This window comes from Nannobrachium achirus (genome assembly GCF_963921795.1).
Source record: "Nannobrachium achirus genome assembly, chromosome: 6".
In the NCBI taxonomy this organism is placed as follows: domain Eukaryota; kingdom Metazoa; phylum Chordata; class Actinopteri; order Myctophiformes; family Myctophidae; genus Nannobrachium; species Nannobrachium achirus.
The window spans coordinates 57,775,403-57,792,143 of record NC_137815.1 but is presented as its reverse complement, the minus strand read 5'-3'; the positions used below and the strand labels follow the sequence as shown (position 1 = coordinate 57,792,143).

Sequence of the window (16,741 nt, the reverse complement as noted above, 5' to 3'; positions counted from 1 at the left end):
ACCTACATGCTCACAACGTCTCGCAACGGGAGGCGTTGTGAGCATGTAGATCGGCTATTTTCACAATAGAACAGTGTTGTACAGTACAAAATATAATGCCTCAAATCTTGGTGCTTGTCAGGGTGTGTGTGTGTGTGTGGGGGGGGGGGGGGGGGGTCCCCAGTTAAAATATGATTATTTTGGGGGTTGAGGTCGAGGTTGAGGACCACTGCATTAAAAGACTAATGAAAATGGACAACTCCCCCACAAGACCCCGGCTTTGTTTAATTGCATTTTATATTGCCATTTTAATTTGAACTTCTTATACAGTCTACACATGATTATTCAAATCGCAGGGAAGAGGATCATAATGTATATTTTGGCAGGTAGATATGTCTTTAGTCAAAGGCACAGATGTCAGTGGAATATTGCCAACATATCTACATCAGGAATGCTGTACCCACTGTGATTGTTTTGGCTCACGATACTTGGGAATCTCAGTGTTGATTGGAGATTTTGTTATCACCCGCATGGAACTCAGATACAAACACTGCACTTGATATTTGTCTGCCAACTACGTGTGCCAGTTTACCAGCCTCAAAATAGAGACCATTTTTGTGGTGGCCTAGCAAGTTTATATGCAGGTAACCAGAGTACATGATGCAGCGCAGGTCTGACTATTAAGTCAGTAGAAATATCAGGCTCAACACCTTTCTGCCTCAAATACTATCAGCCAGTCAGACTTAATAACTTAGTCCTGGGTGTGTGTGTGTGTGTGTGTGTGTGCACGCGTGCGTGCGTGCGTGCGTGCGTGCGTGCGTGCGTGCGTGCGCACGCGTGTGTATGCGTGTGTGCGTGCGTGCGTGTGGGCACTTTGACAGCGATAACCTTTACAAAAAAGTAGTGTTAATTGCATTGGTTCCAGGATCAGTGGGGGAGATGGTGTAATTACGCTTTGGATAAAGCAGATATAGACCATTAGAAATGAAGACCATCAATTGCAACCTATTCCAATGTGCCATTACAACATATGTATGTGGTATACACAAATTAAAGACATACATTTAAAGAAGAAAGACAAATGAAAACAAAGTCAAGAGAAGAAATATTTTTTCATGGCCTTTAATTCAACCAGAAGTCATCGCCATACCGGCTTGTGATTAATGTGATTTCTGTTTTTTGTTGTTTGGACAAACAAAAAAGGTTATTCAAATACAAATACATTAGATCTTGCCCTAAATGCATGTGATCAGCATTTACCTTTTGCAAAGTCACGCACTGTATTGTCATAGCCAGTTGCTATTATATATCTTACACACTAGGGAGTGTGCGCACGTGTGACTGCTAAGCAAGTCTGTTAGTCTAGGTCAGTTTTCCAAATATCTTAACCCTGAAGGCAAATAGTGTTAATTTATGGCATACATGTTTCCTAGGGGTATTAAGGCGTGCTGAATCCAAATCTACTGTATGCACAGCTCAAAAATTGCCGCTAAGCCCTCAAAATGAACCATTTAATGATTGCGGCCACCGCTGGAACCAAAAAGTGCCAATCGGCTTCCAAGCCACTTTCATGTGTGCGTGAGTGCGTGTGCGCGTGCGTGCGTGCGTGCGTGTGTGCTTAGACATGGTCTGCACGTGTGTGGTGTGGGGCTGTCATTTTGTTCTGTTGCTGTTGGTAGTCATAGTTGCCAGTTCCCACCTGATGTCATTTGGGAGTTCAGACTTATCCAGACCATAATGAATAACTGATAGCTTGCATAACGTCTTCAGGCTAGGACTTAAATCTAAGATGTACAGGTTATCAGACATTGTATAGTGTGCTGTGTATCCTCCAAAGATGATGATACGATCTCCCACCATGCAACAGCCCATCCCACACATCCTACAAGGATCTTTCCCCTTTGCCTCAACCTGCTTCCAGGAAAGGGTCTCTGGACTGAAATTCCACAGATCATTGAAGTACTGGTACGGTTTCTCATTCCAGCCGCCAAATACGTACAGCTCTCCATTGTAGGCAAAGGCTGAATGACTTAAACGTTCTTCTGGTAGAAGCTGTGCAGAAGGTGTCTTCAGCCAGCAGTTGGTTTCTGTGTCAAACACAGTATTGTTGTTTAATTTCTTCTGGCGCCCCCAGCCCCCAAATACAAATATCTTTGTTCCAATGATGGTGGCAGAGTGAAGTGATGAAGCAGGCGGTGGAGTTCCCCTGGTGTTGATTAAAGACCAGACCATTGTTCTAGTGTTCAGCTTGTACATGTCATTAGTATATCTAGTCAGCTGGGTGCCTCCTCCATACACATACATAACCTTCTCCAGGACACAGGCTGAGTGGTGGATCCTTGCTTCTGGAATAGACCCAGAAATATTGGGTTTGAACCAGCTGTGGGTGTCAACATCAAAGGCATAAAGCACATTGCAGTAAGGATACCCGCCTCCCCAGATGTAGGCAATCTCTTCTACCAGCACAGCTGTGTGTCCATAGCGCCCAGAGGGAACCTCAATGAGACGTCGTCCTATTCCATTTGTCACTGGGGGCAACTTCCTCCAACGCAAAGACACTGTGTTGAAGATGTGGACTTCAATCTGATCCCTGTTGATCTGGTAGTTGTTGCCTCCTCCAAATGAGTACAGCTTGTGTCCAACTACCACAGCAGCATGGTAGGGATTCTTAGGTCTTCCTTTCAGATCTATTGTCCAGTGAAACATTTCACACACCAGCAGCACCGTGAATCAGTGCAACAAATGTACAGGTTGTTAAAGGACAGCTGAATTATTTGGAATAGTTGTTGAATGACATTTGGTTCATTGGACGTTTACTTTTAAGAGAAGTACATTGGTTGTGATGACAAAGTTGTGATGTCACTGCGTGATGACATTTCGATCCATCCATACTAGTACAGAGCCCTGGTGGATCCCAGGCAACTAAGGAAGATGTTTTAAGTGGCTAGACTGACATGATTACACCCATACACAATATGAATATTATGCAGCGTTGAAGTGACTATTGGTAGGGTTAGGTCAATCCACCAATCCCCAAGCCTCAATATTATGAAATCACCCTTTATGCTCATATTAGATCGCACTTATTGATGGTGATGATGACATCATCAGGGGTCATTCTGTGTCTTTCCAAGGGTTTTCCCATTGGATGACGTCACTCCGTGATAAAGTTGGTTGGAAAAATAATCACCAATATGACAATTTATATACTAAATCAATTTGAGGGCTTAGCGGACATTTTTGAGCTGGGCATACAGCAGATTTGGATTCAGCACACTTTAATACCCCAAGAAAACATGTATGCCATAAATTAACACAGTTTTAAACTTTTTTCTGAAATCCTGCCTAGTCTATGTACTGTACAGTATGTGCCTGCTAGCTCTGGTCCATTCTAGACACATTTTTGCTCTGTATGGTTGATTCTTCTGTATTGTTGATTCGATTTCTTGTTTGTTTTTGTCGCTGTCCTTTTTTCCTTTTCTTACTTTCCTGTAACTTGTATATAACCTTAACTGCTGTGCCGCCTCTGGGCGACTGAATTTCCCCCTTGTGATATTAAAGGTATCTATCTATCTATCTATCTATCCATCCATCTATCTATCTATCTATCTATCTATCTATCTATCTATCTATCTATCTATCTATCTATCTATCTATCTATCTATCTATCTATCTATCTATCTATCTATCCTTAATGCTATGTCACAGATGAGCCCCTGTGCTCACAGACGCTTAGCAGCCTGGGCTCCCGGCTGCTAAGCCTCTCCTGGGAAAATCGCACTCTTTCGAACGACCATCATTTCGACCGGCGGGTTAGCGACTCACTCCACGGAGGTTAGGGTTAGGGTGAGGAAGGGTTAGAGTCGGGTGTCGAAAAGATGACATGTAGTAACAGCGACACGCTCCCGCCACTCGTCTGTAGTAAAAATAAATAAATAACACTTTCGCTCCTCACCAAAACAAAGACGGTTCTAAGATGTTGAAAGCCTACAGTACTTTCCTTAATGGGAATACTCTGAACCCCCAGCTCACGTCTAAAAAAAAACCACTTTTTAAATATTTCACCTAAAGTTTTAGCTACTCCACACCACCCTTTACAGATCTTGCCAATAGAAATTTCCATTTACCACCAGATTTTGCCTCCCGGTGAAATGTTTTCTTTTCTGGCAAAAAAGTGAATTTTAGATGTGAGGTGGGGAGCTCAGAGAGTTCCCACAAAGGAAAGTAGGCTTTCAACTCCCTAAAGCCGTCTTTGTTTTGGTGGGTAGCAAAACTGTATTAATTTTTTTACTGCAGACGAGGCGAGGGGTGCGCAATCTGCGCATCCTTTCCTGTGGGTGCAAGGGCTCATTGGTGACATAGCGTTAAGGAGAACTTCTAACGCTATGGACCAGAGCTATGTGCCTGCTATCTTTCACAATGCCAAGCTGCCAAAATCACGGCATGGTAACTTTAACAAAAGTTCTGACTTTGCCACCACAAGGGAGCCTCTCCACAATGAACCTGAAGACAGCGATGGTACAAAAAAGAATTCAGGTTTGACACCTGAATATTCAGGAAAGGTTCTGACTGATGGTGGTACAGCTAGGGTTCCCAAACTGCAGTATATAGATGACTGTAAACATAATCGTCGTTGCGAGGCGTTGTGTGCTTGATCTGCTGTTTGTAGATCTGCTGTTTTCACTACTTTTGTGCGACGGCCTTGTACGATGAAGCAGGGCTTTACTTTGCGAAAGAACACACAAATTTGAAACTTGGAGATACAAGGTTTCCACCCGACAATGACGATATACATTGAAATCCTCAGTGTTCTTTTATCCATTTGTAACTCTGAGAGTTAAATGGACAATGAGGATTTTTCAGTGTACGGCCTATATTCCACACAGGTCCTTCAACCTATCCTTGGCTTGGCTGTTTTGGGCCTGAAATAAGCTCTCTGGGGACTAGCTAGCGCACTACTGTACCGTATCGTGAACAACACAACCTGTTGTCACACAAAGGCTGTTGTTTATCACCAAGTATCACCACTCTCATTAGTGTGGTTGCCCGACAGGGCAACACACTGTAGTCCTGGGGAAACTTTATTTTCACCACTAGATACACTTTTTTGTGAATCAGATGCCATTAGAAATTGATGGAAATCAGATGCAATTGGAAATTGAAGGCAAAACATGTGAGGAGTGGTGCTAGCTCGAGGACTGGTCTGGCTTCACATGACAGTTAGCTTGCTGCAGAATATAGTCACAGCAACCACACTTGCAATTTCCAATAGCATCTCTCTAGTTATTGTGGGCTCGCCGAAGACGAGAACACTATGTTATCCTCATTATTTATAGAGTGCCGTATATTTCCGCCGCAGACAGTTGGCATTTTCCGCCGCAGACAGTAGAAAGGCAGAGCCACTAGCCAATGAGGTGGCATGATTGTATTTGAGTTCCGTCGCAGACAGTATAAAGGCAGGGCCCTTAGCCAATGAGGTGTAATTGAGGTGTGGAAAATCTGGGAGTGGTGTTAGCTGGGGTATTGGTTGACCTTCACATGACAATTAACACATCACCTTTGGGGGAAATATATAATGAGTTCTGCCGTATATTTTTGCCACATATTCCTAATATGTCGATGGGACAATTGGAGGGACAATTGTTTTTAAAACATTTTTTTTTACAAGCGAGCCCACACTGTTTCGTAGGAACAGTATCTCTAGTTACTCATTATTACCTCACCCCCCTTCTTGAGGTGATTGCTCATAGTGCTGCAACATTACGATCCTTGTAATTATACGCAGCCATCATCGGCCTCGTAGGAGCACTGTTTTGGTGTGTGTCACTGGGAATTCCCTGGTCTTATAGGATATCCTATCCACCATGGCTGATGGTTCAGCGGGAGAGATAGCATGCGTGAAGGACACCGCTGTGATTTTAGCTGAAAGAAATGTGCGATAAATGTAACATGCCACTGAATGTAGTACACATGGTGGCAATGCTGTCTGGGAGAGGCCTCATACATGTACTGTACTCTACTGTACTGTACTGTAGGTTTGATGGCAGAAGAGGACATCCAGGAGACAGCGAGGAAAAGGTTGAGTGTCCATGACTGCCAGTAACCACCAGTTTTACTTACACATACCCCCCCCCACACACACACACACACACTCACACACACAGGCACCTGTAGATGAAATCTTGGGTCATTGGGCTACACTGCACATTCCACAAAGAAATCCCCACTCCGGGAGACAACCACAAGCCAGAACCCAGTAGTGTGCGTGCCATGCACAAGTGCGTGTGCGTGCGTGACAGAGAGAATGTATAAAAGTGAAAGTGTGTTAGGGAGTTGTTAATGGCCCCATAACAGACTGCATGCTTTCGACACTCATCACCACCCCTCATCCACGTCATGGCTTCCCCATGGTCCATGTTAATCATCACACACACACACACACACACACACACACACACACACACACACACACACACACACACACACACACACACACACACACACACACACACACACACACACACACACACACACACACACACACACACACACACACACACACACACACACACACACACAGCAGTGTAATGTCAGCGGTATCGATTGTGAGGTGGCCGGCGGATGAACCCGTCATGGCCAACATGGATCGGACTGGAAGATAATGAAGTCTTCCTGGCCTAACTGACAGGTCCTGCTGTCTCTGAGATAGAGAAAGATAGACAGAGAGAGAGAGAGAGAGAGGCAGAGAGAGAGTGATATGCTCCCGGGACAGCCTACGGGCGTCCTAACCATCGCCTGAATAAATTGGGTGGAAAGAAGCCCCTTGAGTAGCAGACGTGATCTGTCATGATGTCATCTAAACGAGACTCTGGCAAGCACACACGCACATACACCGGGAGAGCAGAGGGGACTAATGGTGGCCCCTACACACACACACACACGCATATGCACGCACGCGCACGCACGCACGCACGCACGCACGCACGCACGCACGCACGCACGCACGCACGCACGCACGCACGCACGCACGCACGCACGCACACACACACACACACACACACACACACACACACACACACACACACACACACACACACACACACACACACACACACACACACACACACACACACACACACACACACACACACACAAACACTGAACTGTGAGCTGATGTTCTTATGCTATTTTCCCAAGTTTAATCTATCCAGCTGTGACAATTTTAAACCTTGTCTGTTCCTCCGTATGTCTCTACGCCATTATGTCTTCTTCTGCCCATCACTCCAGCTCTCTGGCTTCCTGCATATCGTCACTGTCGGGCAGAAACCTTGTATCTCCAAGTTTCAAATGTGTATGTTTTTTCGCGAAGTAAAGCCCTGCTTCATCAGACAAGGCCGTCGCACAAAAGTAGTGAAAACAGCAGATCTACCGAACGGTTTTGGACATACAAGGTTTCCACCCGACAAAGACGATATTCTTCCCTGGTACACCTATGTCGAGTCTGAATACAGTTCTGTCTCTACCCCTACCTACACACACATCAACAATATTGCCAAAGTATCTAAGTGATATTGGAATCCCACAAAAAAAAGAACAAATATAAATACTTCTCCCACTCGTACGGAATATAGATACCTGTACCCAGCTCTCACTCTGTCTCTCTTTCCAAGTTCGCCCATGATTTCACATTCAGGAAAGCTGTACAGTATGGTGACAATTTTAATCCATCTTCCTACAGCTTGGACCTGACACTTATTCCCCTTGTATTCCCTGTGGGCAACCTCGATATCTCTCACTCTCGCTCACGGTGACATTTCTGCCTCTCTCTCTCTCTCTCTCTCTCTCTCTCTCTCTCTCTCTCTCTCTCTCTCTCTCTCTCTCTCTCTCTCTCTCTCTCTCTCTCTTATGAACAAGGCCTTTTTTTTATTGAAAAAGCAGGTAAGCCTTTCACATGCTTTGTCATTAGGGTGGAACGTCAACTGGACATTCTTGAAAGCCAAGTGTCTCCTGATTCTTTGAGAAGCTACAACTTACACTATATACAGCTGGAGTTATCAATTTTTTAGTGGAAGATAAGGGTCAAATACAGACCAGACAGTATACAATATACTGTGTATATATATACAGTACATCCCCTTTTCTGACCCAAGACGATGAAAGAGGCACTGAAAAACTGATGGTGCTGCCACGGTAAATTCACACAACACTGCAAACTGTCAAAATGACCATAAAAAAAAAGAAAAAAACAGGAATACCTGTACGTGTGTGTGTGTGTGTGTGTGTGTGTGTGTGTGTGTGTGTGTGTGTGTGTGTGTGTGTGTGTGTGTGTGTGTGTGTGTGCGTGCGTGCGTGCGTGCGTGCGTGCGTGCGTGCGTGCGTGCGTGCGTGCGTGCGTGCGTGCGTGCGTGCGTGCGTGCGTGCGTGTGTGTGTGAAATGAACGAATGTGAAGTGAGACAGAGGAAGCAACTGTCATAACATCCATTTATCAAAGATCCCGTGAGGCCTAAACTTTGTCATCACATCTCTCCCCCCACACACACATACACACACACGCGAGTGGACAGTGTATAAATAATATAGAAAGCCCCTTTCACATACTGTACAGCATAGCGTTTGGGTCCCTCTCTCTGCCCCATCGTCGCTGTATGGATTCTATGACTTTAATAAAATCCTTTTCATTCATCTTGGTGAGTACATAATCTTGAGTACATAATCTAATGCCCCAATGCTCAATTTGATTAATTTCATATACAGCAGCTCAGATATGAAGTCTCTCGTCGAGGACACAATATTTTTTTTATTGACTTGATCAAATGACGGCTTAGTTGTTTATGTAATCAAGAATTTTCTATTTCTGTAAGGTCTACAGAAATATAAAATTGATTGAACAATAGGAATTACATGGTTCTCTACTGCTGTTCCAACAGCATAGCGGATCGTTTTCCGTCCACCCCCAAAAAACACTGAATCCCACACAACTCCTTCCTGATGTCTCCAGGGGTGTCGTACCAAATTCTGGGCCCTGGGTACAAGGATTCACTGCAGGCTTGTGCTTTAACTATAGAAAAATAGCAGATCTACAAGCTCAGTGCCACGCTGCGAGCTTGTAGAACTGCTATTTAAAAAAAAAAATCATGAACATTTGTGAAATTCTTTGGATATTTCAAAAGCTTTTTGAAAAACCTATGTTTCTATGTCAGTGGTGCTCAAACCTTTTCATGTGAAGGACCCCCACAATGATATGTATTTGGCCACGGACCCCAATCTCAAAATATTTAGTTCCAGGGACCCCCTAGAAGCAAAATTTGAGTTACAAATGTTTGCTTAAAAAATTCATATATTCAAAGATTTGCACGACTTAAAAAAAATAGCATATCTACAAGCTCGCAGCACGGCACTCGGTGCCGTGCTGTGAGCTTATATCTGCTATTATTCGATAGCTAAAGTTTAAAATAATTAAGGCACCTCCGCCTTGGGCCCTAGTAACTCAGTCCCACTTCCCCCCCCCCCTTGTGACGCCCCTGGATGTCTCATTTCAAAGTAAAACACGACCTGTCTCTCTTCACCTCTTTAAGCTTATGTTCATTTACAGCACATTGCCGTTCTGCTGCCCAGAGGCAGGTTGGATGTGTCCCGGTGTTAGCTATAACACATGTGACACCGGGAATTGGGAACACGGTGACAACACGACACTAAGATCACCGTGGCTGTCCCTAATTCACGGGCCCACGCATCATCATCTGGCATTACAATATGCTAATCCAGAGACGGCTTGCCCTCTCTCTCACCCTGCTCAAACTCTTTCATCTTCCTCCTCTCCTCTCGCAGCGCAACTCCCCTCCTCCCCTCTCTCCTCTCCCCCGGGCCGGGGAGCTCGTTCCCCTTGCATTTTTGCGCCATGCCAAAGTGTGTGTGTGTGTCTGTGTATGAGTGTGTGTGTGTGTGTGTGGGATTGACAGTGCAGAGGGAGCTGATGTTGGAATAATGTGGGCTTGCGCGCAGCAGTCTTCTGCACTCGACAGCATCTAATTAGCCTGTAGTGTCACTGTCATGACCGTGGCCCACTTAATAAGCACACGCTACCGCTCAACTGGAACATCTCTAACATTCCTGGAGACGGGGAATGAGCGAAGGATCTTATGGAATCAGCTGGGTTCTATTCGGATACATCGGAGGTTCCTGCCTCTGTGAATTACAACCTAGACCTTCGTTCATGTACTCACATTATGTAATATTCCCTCATCTTGATTTGGCTGGTAATTACAAAACTCATTCTACCCCTCTTCTACAGTAAGTCCCTGTCCCAATTCTGTTATACTTACAATTCCCTCTTGCATGATGTTTCGTGGTTTGTATATTGTCTAGCCATGTACAGTACTTCTTATGAACGGCTTATTACAGTATTTTCCTAATCTAGAAACAATGCCAAATTCTACACTTGCTCTTGCTGTGTAAATCATTCAGGGCTAAATGGCTAAAGTGTAATCCTTTCCAAAATCATTTATTGTTGTGGCTACTAGTATGAAAGCTCTTACCCCGTGTGATGGATATGCTAGCCATCCCCAGTCTCCCGTGATTGTCGTGGTGTCCAGCAGATTCACTGCAAAGGAAGAAAACAAACTCATGTGATAAACTGTAATGATCGTTTTTATCGTCGTTGTCGGGTGGAAACCTTGTGTGTCCAAAACCGTTTGTTTTGTATCTATCATTTTTAAAATGATTTAAACTAGTGAAAACAGACGATCTACAAGCACACAACAATCGGCTGTTTTCACTACTTTTGTGTGACGGCCTTGTGTGATGAAGCAGTGCTTTACTTTGCGAAAAAATCAACAAATTTGAAACTTGGAGATACAAGGTTTCTGCCCGACAGTAACGTTATATTTCATTCTTTGCCGTGGCCCCCATCCCCATAACCCATCCCCCCTACACACACCGCATGCCGCCCTGTTGTCCTTTATCATTGTCCCCTCTCACTGTCCTCTGTTGTGCAGTGACACCTGACAGAGTCACAGGCGCACACACCTGTGTGACAGGTGTGACAGATGAGGCGAGACGGTCGTCCCTGCAATTCCAGGCTGGGTGTCACAGTGTGTGTCACCTTGACCCAGTTCACCCTCCGGGCCCTGGGAGCCAGGACCTCCGCTCCATATATCACAAAATGTAGAAATGTAGGAGTTGTTGAGAAAGGCAACACGTATTTTAATATGATATAAATAACAAATATTTAGATAATTAATAAAAATAAATGGTATATTATAGACATATTATATAATCTATATAGAGAGTATGTATACTGTACACACACACACTGTATACAATTTTCAGCATATGAGAGTCTGAAATCTTGCCATGTTTGTTGTTTAAGAAAATAAATAAAATATATCCTCGTTGGGTGGAAACTTTGTATGTCCAAAACCGTTGGTTTTGTATTCATCATTTTAAAAATGATTGCGCTGTGTGCTTGGAGATCTGCTGTTTTCACTACTTTTGTGCGACGGCCTTGTATGATGAAGCAGGGCTTCATTTCGCGTAAAAATGTACAAATTTGAAACTTTGAAACTGAGATACAAGGTTTCTGCCCGACAGTGACGATATACATAGGCATGGATTTAACAGTAAACAGGCACAACCGGGCCTATATAGCGGATAGAGTCATATTCAGAAGAACGATGAGAGCGATATGAGGTAACGGAGGGTGAAGGATGCTGTTTATCAACGGCTGAACCAGTAATTCTCCCCCCTGGCGGAAGTCTATCCCCTAGTCGAGCGTGTGTGGGTACGTGGGGTTCAGGTGCGTGTTTTCCAACCCATCTCCAACACTTATGGGGGAGGCTGACGCTTGCCCCGGGCTTGCCTGTCAAGACAGCCGATGTTCTATACATTAGAATGAGTTTATCAAAACACTTCACACCTCTCCTCATCCCACCGCACGTTGCTCTCTCTCTCTCTCTCTATCTCCCTCTCTGCTCTCTTGCAGGCACGTGCACACATAGACATCAAAGGGGGCTTGAGCACCTGCCCTTTATTCCCTCTGTAAAAAAGTGCCCTCTCCAGACCACGAATGCAGCTTTTACTATGGTGAGAGAAATGAAAATGCCCCCTTTCCATGCCACACCTGAAGGCAGCATTCAAGAGAATCGTCTTGTCCACACTCTCCTGAACTTATGTCGAAAGAATTGCCCTCTCTGTGTAGATATCCATGCCGTTACGCCACATCTCCAGTATTGACTTGTTCACTGTGGTATCAAGCACCGAAAATAGCCGACCTCCAAGCTCACAGCGCGTCACGCTGCGATGCGTTGTGAGCTTGGAGGTCTGCTATTTTCAATATTTTCTCCCCAAAGCCCTTTTAGAAATGTCAGCCTCTTTAACATTCTCTACACGTCCCTGCTCTCTTGCCATTTTCTTCCGTCTCACTCCTCTTTCCCTATATCTCTGTCTCTCCATTTCTTCCTCTCATTCCTCTCAGTTTGTCTCTCCTCATATTCCCAGTGCAGAACCTCTAACGGTTGCTTTTTAACCCAACCAGCCTCACCCCCCCACGCCCGCACCCTGCAGACATCCACCCTCCCCTCTCTCTCTCTCTCTCTCTCTCTCTCTCTCTCTCTCTCTCTCTCTCTCTCTCTCTCTCTCTCTCTCACGTGTCGTAATTAGCTGGCACGGTGCTGCTCCTAATTTGGGCATGTGGCCGCTGAGGAGGGCAGTGGGTCAGAACACACAGACAGATGGCACTGCCACCCATCCTCGCTCTCTCTCGTACCCCTGCTCACGCCACCCCGCCGGCTCGCTCGCTTGCCTTCGCTGTCTCTCTCTCTCTCTCTCTCCCTTTCTCTCTCTCTCTCTCTCTCAGGGGTGTCGCACCAAATTCTGGGCCCTGGGTACAAGGATTCACTCACATTTTGTGTTTCAACTATTGAAAAATAGCAGATATAGAAGCTCACAGCGAGGTTGTAGATCTGCTATTTTTGAAAAATCGTGAACATTTGTGTAAGGTTTTTTGAAAAACCTATGTTTCTATGTCAGTGGTGCTCAAACTTTCTCATGTGAAGGACCCCCAAAATGATATGTATTTGGCCATGGACCCCCACCTCAAAATATTTAGTTCCAGGGACCCCCCCAGAAGCAAAATTTTAGTTACAAATGTTCACTTAAAAAATATACATATATTCAAAGATTTGCACACTTTTTCACGACTTTTAAAAAATAGATCTACAAGCTCGCAGCACCGAGTGCCACGCTGTGAGCTTGTATATCTGCTATTTTTCAATAGCTAAAGTATAAAATAATTAAGGCCCCTCCACCTTGGGCCCTGTCAGCGCCCCCTAGTAACTCAGTCCCCCCCGCTCTTATGAGTGCTCCTCATCGGAGCCACAAAGTGACATAATGAAAGTGGTGATCTGGTGTTAGTGGACGCAATAATTCCTCAACGCAGTAGGGGAATTTGAAGCGCTGCTATACTGTATATACTCTGTTATTAAAGAATCCGTGGAAGCACCGAATGTGTGCGTGCGACACCGCATTGTCACCACACCAGAGCCTGCTAAGACTCACCAGCAGTTCCCAGTGGTATTCATTTAATCTAAACTCAAATGAGAAATCCTTCTGTCCTTCTGAAGTTGGCGGATGTCATTTATCTAATTTGCTCTATAGCTGTCTGAAATATGACTTGTATACAAGAGGGTAGGGTTTGTGTCTATATAGTGCCTGCATAATGCACAGCCACAAGTTGGGGAGTCACTTCTATACCACAATCTCCTTATTGCTTTTGTGCTGGCTGCCAGCAGCACCTTGACCAGATACAGTGTCAAGTCAAGTCAAGTCAGTTTTATTTATATAGCACATTTAAAAACAACAGCCGTTGACCCAAAGTGCTTTACAAAGACAATTAAAAGAATAGGCCATCGTCTATTTACATGGCAGTGATATAGGCATACATAACATAGTAACACACGAAAGAACAAAAACAAAGCTAATACAAAAATAAAACAACAAAACACCAAAAACATAACCTCATACAATATTAAAAGCGCAAGTAAAAAGATGGGTCTTCAATTTAGATTTAAAAACTTCAATGGTGGGGCTGTCCTTTATGTGGAGTGGTAAATTGTTCCAGAGAGTGGGTGCGGCGACAGAAAAGGCACGATCACCTTTAGTTACAAGGTGTGTGTGGGGAACTGAGAGGAGTTTCTGGGTGGCGGATCTGAGTAGCCTGACGGCAGGGGGATAGTTAATGAGGTCAGAGATATAAGATGGGGCAAGGTCATTGAGGGCTTTAAAAACAAATAGTAATGCTTTAAAATGAATTCTGAATTTAACTGGTAGCCAGTGCAATCTTACCAGTGCAGGTGTGATGTGATCCCGTTTTCTTGTTCCTGTGATGAGTCTGGCTGCGGCATTTTGAACTATTTGTAACCGGGAGATGGTGGACTGAGGCAACCCTAAATAAAGTGAATTGCAGTAATCTAAACGTGAAGTGATGAAAGCATGGGTTACTGTGATTAGGTCTGTGTGAGTTAGAATGGGTTTAAGTTTTGCAATGGTTCTAAGCTGATAAAAACTTCCCTTTACAACGCTACTAATTTGCTTATTAAAATTTAGGGCTGAGTCAAAAAAGACACCTACGTTTTTTATGGAGCCATTTATGTTTGTTTGGAGGGGGCCGAGGGCTTGGGAGAGGCATGTGGTTGAGGTTTTGGGGCCAAAGATTATTACCTCTGTTTTCTTTTCATTTAGCTGTAAATAATTTGTTGCCATCCAATTTTTTACGTCTTCCAGGCAGTTTAGCAGATTGTCGACTGAGCTGGTATTGTCAGGTGTGGCTGGGATGTAGAATTGAGTATCGTCTGCGTAACAATGATAGGAGATGTTATATTTTTTTTAAATGGAGCCAAGAGGGAGCACATATAGAGAGAACAATATGGGCCCTAGAATAGATCCTTGGGGGATGCCACATGTAATAGGGGCTGGGGATGAGTAACAGTTTCCAATCTCAACATTAAACGTTCTATCTTGCAGATAAGAGGTAAACCATTTTAAAACTGGACCCTTAAAACCAACCTCATCCTCCAACCTTTTTAAAAGTGTTGCATGATTGATTGTGTCGAAGGCCGCACTAAGGTCGAGAAGGACTAAAATTGCGCAAGATCCGTTGTCAACTGTTAAAATAATGTCGTTTTGCACTTTTAGCAGTGCCGATTCCGTGCTGTGTAGGGTCCTAAAACCAGACTGAAAGTGTCATCTCCATGTGTGTTTTCCTGTGTCCTAAATATAATACCACACTTGTCTTTGGTTTTCATATTTCAATATCTCCTTTATTACTGACCACACATCATCCTAATACTTGTCAATTTTTGGAAAGTTCCAAAATATTATGTTCGTGGTCAGCGTCCATGTATCCACACAGTCTCCAGCATGGTTGTTTCTCTGCTGCGACTTTTCCTCTGATCTTTGGAGTTATAAAGTATCATAATAGCATTCTTCCAGCAAAACTCCCTCCACACTCTAGAGCTTGTGGCCGTGCACTGTGTCTTACACATATTGTACCAGTCCTTCTCAGCAATCTGCACCCCAAATCCTGTTTCCCATTTGTCTTTGATATATAGAGGCATGTACCGTTGTTTCCTGTTGAGATTGGCACATTTCCTGTGGCAACCTGCCAAGATCACACATGTCACACAGGTCTTTTTTCTTTTTTACTCTCAAAAAAGCGGTGCATTTGAAACTACATTGCAGTGCACAATGCACATCATGGGGTGATCACTGCTTGCCTCCTGTGAATTGTTTTATTTTTATTTTTGTTTATTTTCTGTTTATTTCGTTGCTCATTGAGGTCAGCGGACAAAGTGATGTGAGTGAGAGGAAAACACCTGGGTGAAATGTGCCAATCTCAACAGGAAACATCGGTAGAGGTCTTTTTACTTGTCATCAGTCCCCTATATTTTCAATGTGACGAAACTGTGTGAATAATATGCAGAGCAAATAGCAATTAGCACGCTGCTGTACCTGTCTTTTCCTATTGGTCTGCACTGCAGGTGGGGGGGAATATAGCCTTAATCGAGTTTATTCTGTAATCTATATAGAGAGAGACCTGCAGTACATAGGGCAGGATATACGTTTCAGAGTATACAGGTAGAGAGTGCAACCGCCAATACATTTGCTGAGGAGTGCTACTTCACAAATGCATATATAAAAAAGAAACAGGTGCTCTTTGGATCCAAGAACATACAGTGTCGTCACTGTCCGGCAGAATCCTCTTATCTTCAAGTTTCAAATGTGTACATTACGTAAAGTAGCCTAAAGCCCTGCTTCATCATACAAGACTTTCGCACAAAACTGGTGAAAATAGTAGATCTACAAGCACACCGCGAGGTGTTGTGTGAAAAATGATGAATACAAAAATAACAGTTTTGGACATTGGTGTAAAGTAACTAAGTACATTTACTTAAGTACTGTACTTAATTACAATTTTGAGGTATTTGTACTTCACTTGAGTATTTCCAGTTTTCAGTATTAATCTCGGATCCAAATATTGTACTTTTACTCCACTAAAATTATTTGAAAACTTTAGTTACTAGTTACTTTGCAGACATAAATTATAATATTATAAAACATACATAAACCACTTTAACCCTATTTCATACTATTTCCTAGGCTGCCTACCAGCTCACAACGTGTCGCATAGATCTGCTATTTTGAAACATTTTTGTACTTTTACTTTTGGTACTTTAAATACATTTTGATGCCTATACTTTCGTTCTT

At 43.8% G+C, this 16,741-nt stretch overlaps 1 protein-coding gene across 1 annotated transcript in view; it reads right to left on the bottom strand.

The window, feature by feature from the left end:
- Nucleotides 1-16,741, bottom strand: part of epha8 (eph receptor A8) — a gene marked incomplete at both ends in the record, with an annotated part of 136,350 nt that overhangs the window by 73,124 nt on the left and 46,485 nt on the right. The window contains one exon of the mRNA XM_080727461.1: nucleotides 10,516-10,580. Coding sequence (XP_080583587.1) covers nucleotides 10,516-10,580 — 65 coding nt within the window. The remainder of the gene's footprint in view (nucleotides 1-10,515; nucleotides 10,581-16,741) is intronic.